This window comes from Terrapene carolina, unplaced genomic scaffold, assembly GCF_002925995.2.
Source record: "Terrapene carolina triunguis isolate 2854851 unplaced genomic scaffold, T_m_triunguis-2.0 Scaffold95, whole genome shotgun sequence".
Taxonomy (NCBI): domain Eukaryota; kingdom Metazoa; phylum Chordata; order Testudines; family Emydidae; genus Terrapene; species Terrapene triunguis.
The window spans coordinates 47319022-47334641 of record NW_020664446.1 but is presented as its reverse complement, the minus strand read 5'-3'; the positions used below and the strand labels follow the sequence as shown (position 1 = coordinate 47334641).

Sequence of the window (15620 nt, the reverse complement as noted above, 5' to 3'; positions counted from 1 at the left end):
GCTGGGCCGGCGCGCTCGGCCGGAACCAGGGCCGGCGCTGCTGGGGCCCGAGTTGCCGGAGCCGGGGCCGGCGCTGCTGGGGCCCGAGCCGAGCTGGGACCCAAGCCGGGCTGGGCCGGCGCTGCTGGGGCCCGAGCCACGGCTGCTGGGGTCCGAGCCGCGGGTGCTCGGCCGGAACCGGGGTCGCCGCCCTGGGGCCGGAACCGGGGCCGGAGCCGCTGGGGCCGCCGGGCGCCGCTCGGCCCGGGCCGGAGGGAGCCGCTCGGCCAGGGTCGCGCCTCCCCGGAGCTCTCCTCCTCGCGTCCCCCTGCCCCAGCTTACCTGCTGCTGCCTCCTACTTGCCCCTGCAGGAAGCAGGGGAGGGGGAGGAGCAGGTGGGCGGAGCGTTCAGGGGAGTGGAAGAGGAGGAAGACAGCTGCAGGGCTGGACAGCGTGGTAAGGCTGCAGGGGATGGGGGGAGCCGGGAAGGGGCTTTGGGTGCCCAGCGGCGCTTGGCCACCACTTTTCTGTCTATAAATAGCCGACCGGGGGAAATCCCGGATATTTTTAGATTTTTTAAAATCCCCCCCGGACGGCTATTTATAGACCGAAAAGCCGGACATGTCCGGGGAAATCCGGACATATGGTAGCCCTACCCCAGGCTAGGAACTGTTGAACCCTGGGTCCCAACCTAGGGCTCCAACATCTATACTGTATTATGCAAGCCCAGGTCCACCCATCCATATCCCAGACTGCTTAGTGCCCTCCAAAAATATGGCCACTCTAGCCCTTTGTTCGTGGTGCAGTATGGGGAAACCCAACTGTCCACCAAACTTGCCTCTGGAGAAGACAAAGAAAGTCAGCCTGTGGGATACTTTTGGTAGAATCCTAGAGTACAATTCTAATGGAGCTGCATCTACACTGCCTGTGAAACAACAGGGCTTGAAGCCTGAGTCCCGGCTTGACTCAGGTGTGGATTCTCCATTCCTGTGGGACCAAGGGCCTGAGCCCTAGGTTAGCATGGATGGAAAGAGGGTAGGCTTCAGTTGGAACCCTGGGCTTACACTGCAGTGTAGACGTAGGCAGCGCCTTCAACTCCTCTTCCCCACTCTGAAAGTTCTGTTATGGCCTCACTACTGTTTTGCTTTCTAAGTTACTGTTTCTCAGGCCATGTGCTTCGGGAGATCCCCAGGCTCTGCCCCTGCTGTTTGGGGCATGTATGGTGACCAGGTGTCCTGATTTTATAGGGACAGTCCCAATATTTGGGGCTTTTTCTTATCTAGGCACCTATTACCCCACCCTGATTTTTCACGCTATCTGGTTACTCTCCGCAGACGCTGCCTCCCACCGGGCCTGGCCCGAGGGAGATACAACTTCCTCGCCTGAGCGGCTGAGCGGACGCTCCCACCCACCGGGGGCGGCGCTTCAGCCTCGCGCACGGGGAAGAGACCGTTGGTGACTGGCAGGGCCGCGCTCGTCGCCTCTTCCCTTCCCTCCCCTGCGAGCTGAGGCTTTTCCTGCCGCCAGAGGGCGCCGCGGTCGCGCCTGGTGGCGGGGATGCCGCGGGGCCATGGAGCTGGACGAGGCGTTCGGCTCGGTGGGGGAGTTCGGCCGGAGCCAGAAGCGCCTCACCGCCTTCCTGGTGCTGCTGCAGGTGGGAGGAGGCGGGGGGCGCGCAGCTGCTCAGCCCGGCCTGCCCCGGTCCCCGGCGGTGACCTGCCCTCATCCGCTGCGCGGGCGGGAGAGCCAGGGTGCCACGGGGCGCTGGGTGGGGCGGGCGTGGCGCTGTGGAGCGGGGGGCGATTTCATGGGACACGAGAGGGACGGTGGCGGCTGCCCTGAGGACGCGCGTGGGGCGGGGAGGGGGCGCAGGAGTCTCTTTTCCTTAGCTCTGCAAACGTGTCTGTCCGCGCCGCTGGCTGCGTGTTTTAAACCCTCCGTGAGCCCCGTGCGGGGGGCGGGGGTGTCATACTGGAGCCTGAGTGGCTGCGCTGCGTCCCCCCGGCCAGCGTGAGCCGGCCCCCGCGGAGACCGAGGCGTGAGTGGATTAGCTCAGCGTGGCTGGCAGGGGAGAGGAGGGAATTTCCTCTCGCAGCCGCGGGGTTGGGTTTCTTTCTGGGTTACTGGCACGGAGGAACCCTGCTGTAATCCTAACGCTGGCCTCGGTTTATAACCTCCTGGAATGCTTGGAATAGCAAACAAACAGACGCTCTCTCTGGCTCTCACATAATTAACGTAGAGTCCAGATTACCTGAGTAGTGTTCCCAAAAGAAATCATGTGGATACTGTACTATAAAAATAGAGGTTAAATGAAATTACTTTCAGAATAGTTTTATATCGTTAGGCAAGAAGGTTATTGAATATTAAACTAGGCTGTTCCTTGTTCATACATCCCCTATAGTGCAAACCAGTCTTTATCCTTTTAAGCGGATGTTGTCATTGGCTGTTTATCTTCTGAAGTTCCCTTGGACTTTGGAAGGCCAGGATGACAACATTTACATGTGTTATTTTAATATAAGGACGGTGGAAGCCTGGATGTGCATGAGCCAGTATACAAATAATCTTTGGTAGTAAATTTTATATTTCAGCCTGTGAATATGTTGACCTGCACTGTAGGTCAGGAGATTGAGCCATAGTACTGCAAGTCAAGAACTCCTGTGTTCTCTTCTTGTATCTGTCAGTGACCTGCTGTATGACCTTGGGCAAGTCTCTTAAGCTCTTTACATATCATTTTTCCCTATTGTAAAATTGGGATAGTACTTAAATATGCTGTAGGATTGTGGAGAATAATTGCTACATTTTTCTGTAGCTGAAGTTTACAGTTGGCCTTTCAAGATTAACCCCAGGAAGATTTCCTTGTAGCTACAGTGTAACAAAAAAAGCATGGATGGTGTTGGAAAAGCTGCTGATCTTTTATGGCTCCACTCACATGAGATAGATGAAGGTGTTGGAGTTTACGGTTTCTAAATCTTGTGTTTTTAAAAAATCAAATGCAAAAAAAAAACAACCCACCAGTGTCTTTTTGATCACAAGACCACTTGTTCTTCAGGATTTCTTCTGAAGTGATCTGAGATGGAGCTGCTAGATGGACCCTATGTTTGCTGCTCCTAGCATTTTTCATTGTCAGAGATGTGGTGGGGTATTTGGGGCATATGTAAATTTCTCACATCAAGAAAACACTATAATTTTTCTAGATTTCATCTAGAGATAAGAGGTAGCATCTTCCATGGTTTTAGATAGATGGTTTTTGGTTCTTCCAGTAGGAATGAGCCTCAAGATGGCAGATGATTTAGGACAGGGGTGGGCAAACTTTTTAGCCCGAGGGCCACATCTGGGTATGGAAATTGGATGGCGGGCCATGAATGCACACAACATTGGGGGCTGGGGTGTGGGAGGGGTGAGGGCTCCGGCTGGGGGTGCGGGCTCTAGGGTGGGGCTGGAGATGAGGGGTTGGGGGTGCAGAAGGGTGCTTCGGACTGGGACTGAGGGGTTCGAAGGACGGGAGGGGGATTGGGTCTGGGGCGGGGGGTTGAGATGGTGGAGTGGGTTAGGGGTGCTGGCTCTAGGCGACACTTACCTCAAGCAGCTCCCAGAAGCAGCAGCATGTCCTCCCTCTGGCTCCTATGCGGAGCCGTGACCAGGCGGCTCTGTGTGCTGACCTGTCTGCAGGTGCCGCCCCTGCAGTTCTCATTGGCTGCGGTTCCCGGCCAATAGGAGCTGCGAGGGTGGCGCTTGGGGTGGGAGCATCGTGCGGAGCCCCTTGGCTGCCCCTACGCGTAGGAGCCAGAGGGGGGGACATGCCACTGCTCTGGGAGCTGCACAGAGCAGGGCAAGCCTCTGACCCCGCTCCCTGGCTGGAGTTTGAGGGCCAGATTAAAACGTCTGGAGGGCTGGATGCGGCCCCCAGGCCGTAGTTTGCTCACCCCTGATTTAGGACCTTGGTGTAGATGGAATAGCTGTTACCTTGGCAGTTTGCTGGCTGCTTTCAGTTTGAAATCTAACATTCTCTTGCATTTGTAATTGAACTGTTTGGCATGCTTATTGTAGTATTTCTTCGATCCTCACTGTTCTTTTGTAACTTCTTCAGAACTGATTGTCTTTGGCTCAAGAAGCACTTAAATTTTTGTTCTGCCCATAAGTCTTGGGGGCTGATGCCAGGCAGCTGTCTCTAGCTCATCTGGTTTTTCAGAAGATATAAATACCCAATAACTTCCATTGACCTAATTATTGACTAACGTTAGGTACCCATTTTTGAGAAAGTTGGACATGGTTCATATGCAAACTGTTAAAAAAAACAAAACATAAAGAGTGCCACTTAAAAAAGACAGAAGTGAAATATAAATACTTTAAAACTGAAGAGGTAATATTAAAATCAGTTTTTCAGTGAATAGTGTATCTTAAATGTTTCTTTAAATAAGACCTTTTAATTGAACACTTCTCTTACTTGGTTTGTTAAAATCTCAAGCATTAGGAAAAATTGTATACTTATTTTTTTTATTTCTAAAACTGCATCTATCGTATTTATGTGTAGGTGTGTAAACACATTGTTTTCAACAACAAAATTGGCTAATCCAAATATAAACAGATCCAATCCCCAAATCAAGCTGCAAGACAAGATATATTGGGCCCTGCTGGACCTGTCAGGGGAAACTAGCTCCAGAGTTGAGTTCCTTCCATAGACAATACAGCATCAAAAAGTGGTTAAGGTTTGGGTATATATTATTTTTCAAGAAAGTTGGTTTAAAGAAAAAAAAGTTAGAAACACAGAACTAAGATTGCACTTCTCGTACAAGGCATTCAAACTTACTGTGAACCTCCTGAGGCCTGCAGGAAGAGAGAGCCTCATGAGCCTTTTGATGGAAAACTTTCTTTTTCTACTACGTAGCCCCGGGGGGCCAAACTTACAGACCCTCTGAATTGCATACAACAATCTTCAGAAGTTCGAGAGCCGGGGGACACCTGCTGGGGATTCTGCCCCATGGGGTGCCCCTGCTGGGTCTTGGGGCTTCAACCCTGCAGGGAGGGGGCTTTGGGGCTTCAGCCCTGTCATTGTAAGAGGCACCTACAGAGGGCTCAAGCTTTAGCCCTGTGGGGACAGGGAGTCTTGAGGCTTCAGCCCCACTCCTGCTGAAGCCCTGAGTCCTGGCACGTACCCTCCCAGATCTTTGCGAGGGTTTGCTTGCCCCACTCAGTCAACGTTGTGCTGCAGGGCCCCCTCCCTGCATGGCAGCTGCTGGAGCCAGTAAGCTGGGAGCTGCAGCTGTGGGGAGAGGCTGTGACAAACAGCTGGGAGATTCAGGGAGAGCCACTGCTTTTGCTGCTGCCTCTCCCCGTGGAGCTAAAGTGGCAGCTCCAGCTGTTTGCCACTGATTTTCCACGTGGAGCTAATACCTGGGAGCTGCAGGGAGGGGCCGTTGAGGTAAGGAGGGGCATGCCTGGGCGCTTAGGAGTATGACTCTAGCTGTTGGGGGGAACCTTTAAATTGTGCTTCCCCACTCTCAGCAGGCACCAGTTGTCTCTGGCAGAAGCACTTAGCCCCACCACACTGCCACTGGGCAGAATCCGCAAGCTCCCGCTCCCTCCCAGTCTGTTAGGTGGAGAATGGGGGAGGGGGTTGGAGCCGTAGTTTAACTGTAAACGAGATGCATTTGCCCACCCCGATCTAACCTCCATAGTGATCAGGTTCAGTCTCTGCAAGGAGAAAAGCTGGAGGTTTCTAACTCCATTGGTTTGCTGTACTGATTTGTTGCTGGAATTGATATTCCTTAGTGATGTTACTATATAAAGTGTTAGTAACTCTTGGAAACAAACTTTAATTGAATTAAATTTTGGCCTTGGGTGCTAGATCAGCTAGAAGTCCCTAGTAAAGTACGGTAGTTTATAATCTCCTTTCTGTGTTCTTGCTACAAAGCAGCAAATAAGTTTGAAGAATTTTGAAATTTGGGGTAGGGTTGCAAAATCAAAATGTTAATAGAAACCCACTGAAAATCTTAACTATGACATGACTGCTGTCCCTCCAAAATGCCCTGGCCTATGTGTTCCTGTCTAGGGACTCAAAGACAATACACTGACTGAGCTGAGCTGTTGTGATTTTGAATTAGGAGAACTACTGTAGCTCAAGTTTTAAATATTAGTTCAATGAAGAGGTTAAAATATTTATGATAAACGAGGGCAAAATATCATGTAAATTGTTTATCCTAAACAATTGTTTCTCTCTTCTTTTTAGGTATATGTGGCCTGTCAGTCTATGCTTATTGTATTAGTGGGGGCTGTGCCAGAGTATCATATTGACCAGGGAGAAATTCCTGATAGCACAGAGGAGCTTGCCAGACATGTCCACTTTGCAGATAACTTCACATCTATAGCAACTGAGGCAAGTACTTTGTTCTATTTTATTTCTTAACGATTCTTTTCTGTGTTTCTGGTTTATTCCTTTATCATCAGTGCAGGATTCTCTCTTGTGAAGCCTGAAGAAGACTCAGTTAAATATGTTGCTTTCACAAATTGTAATTCTTCTGTACATGAGGACATAGGAATTGCTGATGATAAAAAGGTCACTTGGGCCAGGCATCTCACTTTTGATCTTATCAGAACCCACATGTCTCTGCTTTATTACTATTTTCTTCAGTTTTCTTAGATCTGTAATCAGGTCTAATTGTTCAAATTATGCATACTATTATCTTTGGCTTTACTTAGCATAAATTCAGTATTCTTCTGAGTGAAATGCTTTGGGTTAAATTTGCTTTATGGTCTTAGTTTCATGATTTTTAGGAATTTTTTTTCATCTTTTTGAGCCCTTCACTAAAGAGGACAACTTATTGCAACTTACACCATTTAATTACATGTTTGAAATCTTACATCAGCCCACTATACAGTCAGTTTCCTACTGAGAATGAATTCAGCCTCTGAAGAAATACTTATGACTCAGGAAGCGCTAATGAATTGGAATGCATTTTTTGTTCTGTTTTTTATTATTCAGTGTAATAAATCTTGACTATAGCTGCATCATGTCCTCCCATAGATTTCCCTATAGGCGGATTAAAATTATTCTGAAAACTAAGTTCACACGACTCTTCTGGATTTCCCAAAATATCCATGCCATCTTGAGGGGTGGGGGTGGACTGAACCAGGGTTTGCATCCTGGGGACTGGATATAGCACTTCGCCCTCTAGTTTTATGTGTTTTGTTACATTTGTTCAAAGCTAGGTGTTCTTTATGTTACTTCCTGGGTCCCCATCACCCAAGAAATATAGCTGCCTTAGGAACATCCCTGCCTGTATTAAACATTTTTTTTGAGAGGGTTGCCTGGCTTCTAGTAGAAATGAGTTATGCTGATTGATTGCCATGGGCAATTTTCAGTTAACTTGCTAGGGAATGTGATCTAGGCCAGGGGTTTTCAAACTGTGGTACGTGAGTGAGTGTGATGTGCCATCCATTCACTTCACAACAATTTTTTAAGAATTGGTATGTGAACAGATAAAGTCTGTGAATTGCTGATCTAGAGAAACTATTTATCTGTTTCTCCTCCCTTACTGCTGTCCCAAAACCTGGCCATGTAATGTTTGTCTGGAAGGGTTTAAGGCAGGGGTAGGCAACCTATGGCACCCGTGCCGAAGGTGGCACGCGAGCTGAATTTCAGAGGCACTCACACTGCCCGTGTCCTGGCCACCGGACTGGGGGGCTCTGCTTTTTAATTTAATTTTAAATGAAGCTTCTTAAACATTTTAAAAACCTTATTTACTTTACATACAACAATAGTTTAGTTATATATTATAGACTTATAGAAAGAGACCTTCTAAAAATGTTAAAATGTATGACTGGCACGCAAAACCTTACATTAGAGTGAATAAATGAAGACTCGGCACCCCACTTCTGAAAGGTTGCCGACCCTGGTTTAAGGACTAAATGCAATTGGAGAAATGATGCAACATTGACTCAGGTCTGTGTGACAGATTTTGTGACTGTTGTGGTGGGTTTTTCAATATGTCCATCCCCTCTGAGCTTAAAAGCAGAATGATATTGAAAATGTGAGCAAAAAGAATGCAACAAGGCCAGCCCTGCCTCACCACACCTGGGAGCAAAACAGAACACTTAGGGGCAGATCAGGGAAGAGAGAAGACTTGCAGCTCCTGTGAACAGAGCTGAGGAAAGGCAGGATCTCTCCCTACAACAACTGCCCAAAGGTCCCTCCATGATAGAACCTGAGAGGGAAGCATTCTCCACCCCCGCCCCCCCTCCCCCGGGGGCCTTAGTTTGTTTGTGCCAATTCTCCTTGTTTTGTTTATGGACTACCCCAGCAGAGGAGAGACTTGGAACTGAGCTGGCTGAGGGCCAAGCCACAGGAGGAGGCAGCCACCGCCCTGAGAAAGAGGGAGCTGCCACGCATGGCCACAAGGAGGTGCCAAGCGGTGAACTCACTAGAGACGGCAAACTTTGGACAACTGTGGGGTGGTAGGAAGTGGCCCAGGGAGGGCAGCCTTAAGGCACTCCTGGCTGTCAGACTTTTGATAACCCTCACAGGGTCCTGACCTGGAGCCTGGTGTAGTAGGAGGGCCTGCCCCCCCAACTCCCTCTGCATTTTGAAGGGCCTAAGCCCTGACCATTAGACAATGCTCCCCACGAGTGAAGACCATCACAATTTTATATTCAAGCTTCGAGAAGACTACAAAAAGCACTGAAGAATAGAATAAAACAAAGGAAGACTATTTTAGAACATATGACTGATAAACTTTAACAAGTAGTCATCTTCTAATTCAAGCAGAGCACTTCTTTCTTAGTTCTCTGTAAGGTGATAAGCAGATTTAACTGGGATTTGGTATCAGAATTTTTTTTCTAATTTTTTAAAATTTATATATGTTAAATAATCTTTCTATATCAGTGATCTGCAAAGCCACCACAGAGAATATGAACCTACATGTAAGAAATTCATTAATGTGGTTTTTCCAGCAAATTAAAATGTGTATATAATATGTGTGTGTGTAAAGCAAAAGAAAAACATCATGTGGACGAGCAATAGGTGGAAATCTTTCTGGCAGAAATATTTAAAGATAAACATGATTCTCCAGTCTAGAATAATAAAGGACTCACAATATTCTTAATATATTTAGAGATTAATTCAACACTAATGCAGAGCTACCTTCAGGACTAAGAAACAGAGTCTCAAAAATTTAAAAACATTAGATAAGCCTGACTTTTTGGAATGCTACTGCATCTCTCACCATGGAATTTCAGGAGAATGTAGAAAACTTTAAAAGCATATCTATTTTTAGCATTGATTAACTATTTTTTAATTTTTAAATAAATTGCTTATTGAAATGTGTAATGTACCTGCAACTGACTACAGATGTTTCTGTAGGTATATGTTCCATCTTCCCTAACTTTTCCTTCCCCATCTTTTTTACAATATAATAATATTAAATAAATAAAACATACCAAATTTGAACTGAGAAATAACTTATGAAAAGGAAAAGATGATTGATTGCATATCAAGTAATCCATGTTGAAAACTGAATGACTCTACAACAGTTTTGAGGAAAATCCTTGAGATTGTTCAGACTACATAGTTTTGGTGGTTCCATGTGTACTGTATTACTATACACATAACAGCCTAATGCATAATTCTTTCAGATAATGGTTGGTAGCATGACACAGAATTAATTGTATTAGATTAAAAAAGCACCTGAAAGATCACCTAAATGCAAAATCTATGTCAATACAACATCAGGGTAGTTATTTAAGAGTACAGAAATCAGAAAGTTGCAAATGGTTTCAATAAGAACCATAGCTTTGTTCATTTGTATTTTGTATTCCAGTATGTGGTGGTATTTTAAATATCTTATTAGAAAATGCATTTCTAAAGTTTTCATCACGGTGGTATCTTGGCATCATTACATACATTGAAAATTATGGACATGATTCTTCTGGCCTGGTATTTCCCCTCCTCAGTATTTTGAGCCATATAAAAGTGTCTGGATATAGCTTGTTTGCTGTATGCTCACTTGCTGGAGTTACTTTATTGTTTGGCTATTAAGGGAATTTCTTCTGAAAGAGGTGAGCCTTGCATCACAATCAGAAGGCTGCAAGAGCTGGACTCACCTTCTATGGTAATTGATTCCATTGCTGAGGTCTCTCCCTGTGAGAGAGAGTGCCTTGAGGTGGCTTGTTCATGGCATTTTCAGGGCTTTGAAAACAAGATCTAGCAACTTGAACTATGCTAAGAACTGTACTGACAGTCAGTTTGGAGCATGACAGTATATGTTCTTAGAGAGATGAGGTGGCTGAGGTAATATCTTGTATTGGAACAACTTCTGTTGATGAGAGAGACAAGCTTTTGAGCTTACACAGAGCTTTTCTTTAGGAAACTTCAGAGTATCTGTGAAGAGTTTGCTTCTGATGATGAGCCCTAATGAGCCACTTCACCTTGAATTGTCCCTTGAAATATGTGTTAACTATGTGTGCTAAACAATCTGTTCCATCTTGTATTTAGCTGTGACACTTGAGGTCAGGTCTATGCTTAAAACGCTGCAGTGGTGCAGCTGCAGCGCTTCCTTGAAGATGCTACTACATTGAGGGGAGACCTTCTCCCCTCAGTGTAGTAATCCACCTCCACGAGAGGCAGTAGCTATGTTGATGGGAGAAGCCCTCCCATCAACATAGCATTGCCTACAACAGGTGTTAGTTTGGTAAAACTGCATTGCTCAGGAGTGTGGACGAAAAGCATCAGTGTGGACAGCGCTTCGTTGGCTGGCGGTGTTCTCCCAGTAACAAAGCTACTGCCCCGCATTGGGGGTGGTTTTATTTTGTCGCTGGGAGACCCAGAAACAAAGAGCGGCTACACTGCTTACCTTACAACGGCATGGCTGCAGTGGTACAGCCGCATCATTGTAAGGTGCGCAGTGTAGACATAGCCTACATTTCCCAGACCTTAAGAAGAGCTCTGCATAAGCCTGAAAGCTTTTCTCTCACCAACAGAAGTTCTTCCAATAAAAAAATCACCTCACCCACCTTCTCTCTAATATTCTGGGGCTGACATGACTCAACAACACTGCATACAGTATAAGATGTAAATCACCAAGCGGAAAACCTCAATTTATGTCATCAATTTTAATCAACTTTTCCATTTGTACTTCAGTTATTTTCTAAAGAAAGGTGCACTCTCATTGGTTGATATAACATTAAAACATGTAGATTTACAACTATATAGAGCCTTTATACTAGATTCGGTGTGTATATATATATATATATATATATATATATAATTTTTTTTTTTTGCTACCTAGAAGGGTACACTATAACTATATACATTTATTTAAGCAATTATATAGCTGAATATTTTTAGATTTTTGTTAATTGTACATTTTTAGCGTGTTAGAAAATGTTGAATGATAAATACTAGGTAATTAACATTTTGCTCATGATTTGTGCCAACCTGCATTAGGATAGTAAATGGAGTTTAATTAAATACACAAAACAGCATATAAAATTTATATTTATTAAACAAAACAACCTTCAGTGTTTTGGATACGGAAACTTCAGTGCTTTTCCATGAGCTGGAGAGTAAGTTTCTATGGGTGGGTGGAGTCATAAATATTCATAATTTTGAGAACTAACACAATGAGACCTCAGGTAGGGAGAAGCTATAAAATAGGAGTGTGAGACCACCCAGGTGGGCTAAATGGATGATCCTGATGAGATGTATGATAGTGTCTCTTGGAGTCAGAGGCTGGATCCCAACACCTGTGATGACTTAGCCAGTCTCTTGCCCTTGGGTCCCCCACAGGATCAAGACCTTAATACAGTACATAATGTATTGTGCCATATTTATAAACTTTGACCTCAAAAATTGGATGTTTTGCCCCGATTCTTTCTTTATATAGAAAAGCAGCCTTTAACTCAAAGGTTTTGATTGAGGCTCATGGATTCAGCATATTTATTTTTATTTAAATGTAAGAGATTAAAATGAAAGCTGAATTTAATGTAAAATATGTTAAGGCCTAAACTTATTATAAACAGGTTCGTTTAAAAAAAGAAAAAGTTATAATTTAAATAACGAAATCTAAAAAATCTGTTTGTTTTTGTATTTTTTCAAAAAATCTATTTTTACCAACCCTGCTTTGTTTAGCATGTATGTTGTGAGCCGTGAGCAATCTGTAGTTTGAGCATCACATCAAGCTATAGCATGCTGTAGAAGTCTAGCTCTGAGGTGACAAACCAGAGATTTCTGTGAACAAGTCTGCCTTTGGGGAAAAAGGAGCAGGGTCTCCTGGGTAGTGGAAGGTGAAACAAGATGTTTCTGGCTACTGCTGCTGTGTCCATGAGAAGTTAAATGTCTTGCATTTTCAGACTGTCTTGACATTCACTTGGAAGATGCCATTAATGAAGATTGAGGTTGCATTTCCTAGATATTCCTCCAAGTTTAGCCCTTTTCCTTCAGCAATACCTCTGGCTTATTTGAGTTGATATACTCTTTACTGTGTATTAAATATATTATATAGTGTGGCTGAATTAAGATTGTTTTGTGGATCTACAACTTAAATTTTCCTGACTTTTCTGTATATAAAATTATACCATTGCTCTAATAACTATATATGCTTTATCTTTTTTAAATTAAAGAAAATTAATGTAAAAAAAGAAATTAGGACATCTCTACTTACAAGACTTGCAGGACATGAGAAGAGACACAAGAGATTTCCCATCCTTCTTATTGTACTCTGTTCCCATTTAAATGGGCATCTGTCTGATTTTGAAGATGACATAATAAAATATGTGATGCTTAAGACACACATATGCAAATGATTATTTGGAGCATTGTGCATTGTTTAAAATCACAACTGAAAATTCATGTACAATACTGCACATGACACTTTGACATTTATAACTTCATTATTTCTAATGAATACATTACTTTAAACATGTTAAAAGCATTTGTTCTTACTGAGGACCAAGTCCCTGGTAAGTTCTCAAGTTTTAAAAAGAAGCTGTTTTGACTTATACATTTACACACAAGAATTGTCTGAAAACTAATTGGTGTAAACATATTTTCCCCTCTTTCTGCAAACTGTCTCAAAATATTCTGAGAGTAAAGTTGAGAAACTACAGAAAACTAGTTTTCACCCCAAAAGTTAAATATCTGAATTAGGGATATGTAAGTGAAGATACTTTCTCTGCCATAATTAGATTTGCTATCCCATCATTTACAATGCAAGTTTTGATCCTCTGCATTTAAATTTTACTATCAAGGCAATGGCTCCTGTAGCTCAGACCCTTTCTTCTTGGATAAACATGCCTGGATATAGCTTAATGTATTTTTATACTGATGTTTCACCTACATATCAAGGACTTCATCATGTATTTCAAATCCAAAACTTTCTAGCCACAGTCTGAAATATGAGGTCCAGCTGTTAAAATGTGGTCATTCTGCATTGCATTTGACATTTTGTTAATCACTTAACCAATGTTAAACTCTGTTGTCTTTCCTCAAGCAGAGCTCCAGATTTATTCAAGAGGGGCTTTACCTCCTGTAGTAAGGACTACATAATCTGTTCTCAGTGTAAACAGAAAGAGCCTACTGTCAATGGGAGTTGAAAGGCTGTCAACATTTTGCATGATTGGCCCAATAATTTGTTACCCAGTAAATAAGATTTGGCAGTATTTTAGTTTTTCTCAGGCTTTGTACTTAACTACAATAATTTTGTCATCTAGAAGTCAGTTAAACATATATCATTTATAATTACTTGATTGATTACAGATTTTTGGATTTCAAATGCATTTCTTAATGTTTTGATAGTATGTTTTTACAATATAAAATAAGACTTGATCTTTGCCATTAGTTATCATATACTTTTGTTTTTCAGCTTTTGACTTTTAATTATTTCTATTTTTTTCTACATTTTGTCATGATCAGATCATTTTATGAGTTTTGCCAACTCACTTGGAAAAAATAGTGCTGAACTGTTAGCAATTAATATTATACATTATTTAATGGTAATATTTAAAAAATCTCTAATTTTCTTGAAATTAATGGGATGGTTATCTATATTTTTTTTTAGAGATCTTCCCATTTTATTTATTTTCCATATTATATACATGAGCAACAGTAACTGCGTGTGTGTAATTTTGTTTTGCAAAAGATGCTCGGACTTGGTTGTGTGGATCCTTTGAAGATGGCTATGGAATATTTTATTGTGAATTTGCAGTAGTTGCTCAATCTCCTTAAAGTTCAGATATGAAATATGTATGTGTGAAAATTTCATCCTGGGGTTCCATAGTTATTTTCTCAGACTGCCAGATGTCATGAATCTTGTATGATACTCATGCTTCCCCATACTCCCCTTCAATTTGCTCTAACTGTGACCCGAAGAGGTCACATCTAGGGATGGAGAGGATAGTTCACTTCCATACCTGTTTAGTTTGACCTCTCTAGAGAGACTGATAACCACAATGTCAGTTTGTGCTAATTGTGGTAGTGGTTTTAGGTATGTGGACACCAGATCATTATGACCTGGGCTGAATATGCCAGCACACTTCATGTAGGCCTGTGGTTCTCAAACTTGACCTGGTATGGCAACATTTAACCCAGGGCACCTCTTCCCATTTAGCAATAAGAGCAGTACAAGGTGGTTGCAACCTCCCAGGAATTATGAATCCCCAGCCTGCCACCCCAACTCCAGGATTTTGGAATTCCCAGTTTGAGAACCCATGTCATGGTCCATTCCTGGAAAGAAGTATTCAGAATAATTGAATGCTGATCTGTGAATTATTCAGCAAGGGCAGAGCCAAATTAAACAAGGGAAAAAAGGTCTTCTCTGAGCTCAGACTAGAAATTCAAAACTTCACAGTAAAAACCAACAAACTTCTTTGTTGCTCATGTTGAGTGCCCATTTCTTTACATAATATAGATAAAAGGTTGTAAAGTTCATAACTTTAACAGCCTCTTCCAAGTACCTGTTTTCAGTTCTGTTGCCATTCTGTTTGCTGCCAAAAGCTTCCCCTTGAATTGATCAACGTGTTCCAATGGCTTGGTATGCTATCCTAGATATAAAGCCAGTGTGTTTTATCATATCTCTGGCATCATCAGTGTTGAATATCAAGTACAGTGATACCAATCAGTCCCAACTACAAGTACTGCAGGAAAGCTTCAAAGATATTTTTCCTTTTTGGTGCATCCTCTCAGTGGACAGCAAAACAGAAAGTCCATGCTGCTCAGACTGGACAAATATTAGGGTTACCATTCGTCCGGATTCCCCCGGACATGTCCGGCTTTTTAAGCTAAAAATAGCGTCCGGGGGGAATTTGTAAATGTCCGGACTTCCCCCCCATGCAGAGCACGCGCGGCTAACAGTGCTGCCGGCCGGACGGTGTCACTTACATGGGGCTCCGACACTCAGCCAGAGAGGGCTCCTCCTCCTCCCCCCTGCAGCAGAAATCACTCCCTCCCTCCCTCCCTGCATCGCAGATCGGCTCCAGCAGTCTGGAGCTCCTCCCCCACTGCTGCCCAGCGTGCCGACGAGCGGCTCATGCAGTTCCTGAGCAAGTTCACCGAGACATTAGGTGAAGAAAGGCCAACAACAAGGGGGCCAGGGGGTTGGAGAAGGGGCAGGGAGGTTTTGGAGGGGGCAGTCAAGAGACGGGGGGGGTCGGGA

At 43.8% G+C, this 15620-nt stretch overlaps 1 protein-coding gene across 2 annotated transcripts in view; it reads left to right on the top strand.

Annotated features, from left to right (window-relative positions):
- Positions 1 to 1412: 1412 nt before the first annotated feature.
- The window catches only part of LOC112113093 (solute carrier family 22 member 15-like), a 66010-nt gene continuing 51802 nt past the window's right edge, over positions 1413 to 15620 (top strand). For both annotated transcript variants that reach the window (XM_024209268.1, XM_024209269.1), the window contains exons 1-2: positions 1413 to 1633; positions 6206 to 6352. In XM_024209268.1, coding sequence (XP_024065036.1) covers positions 1550 to 1633; positions 6206 to 6352 — 231 coding nt within the window. In that variant the 5' untranslated portion in view covers positions 1413 to 1549. The remainder of the gene's footprint in view (positions 1634 to 6205; positions 6353 to 15620) is intronic.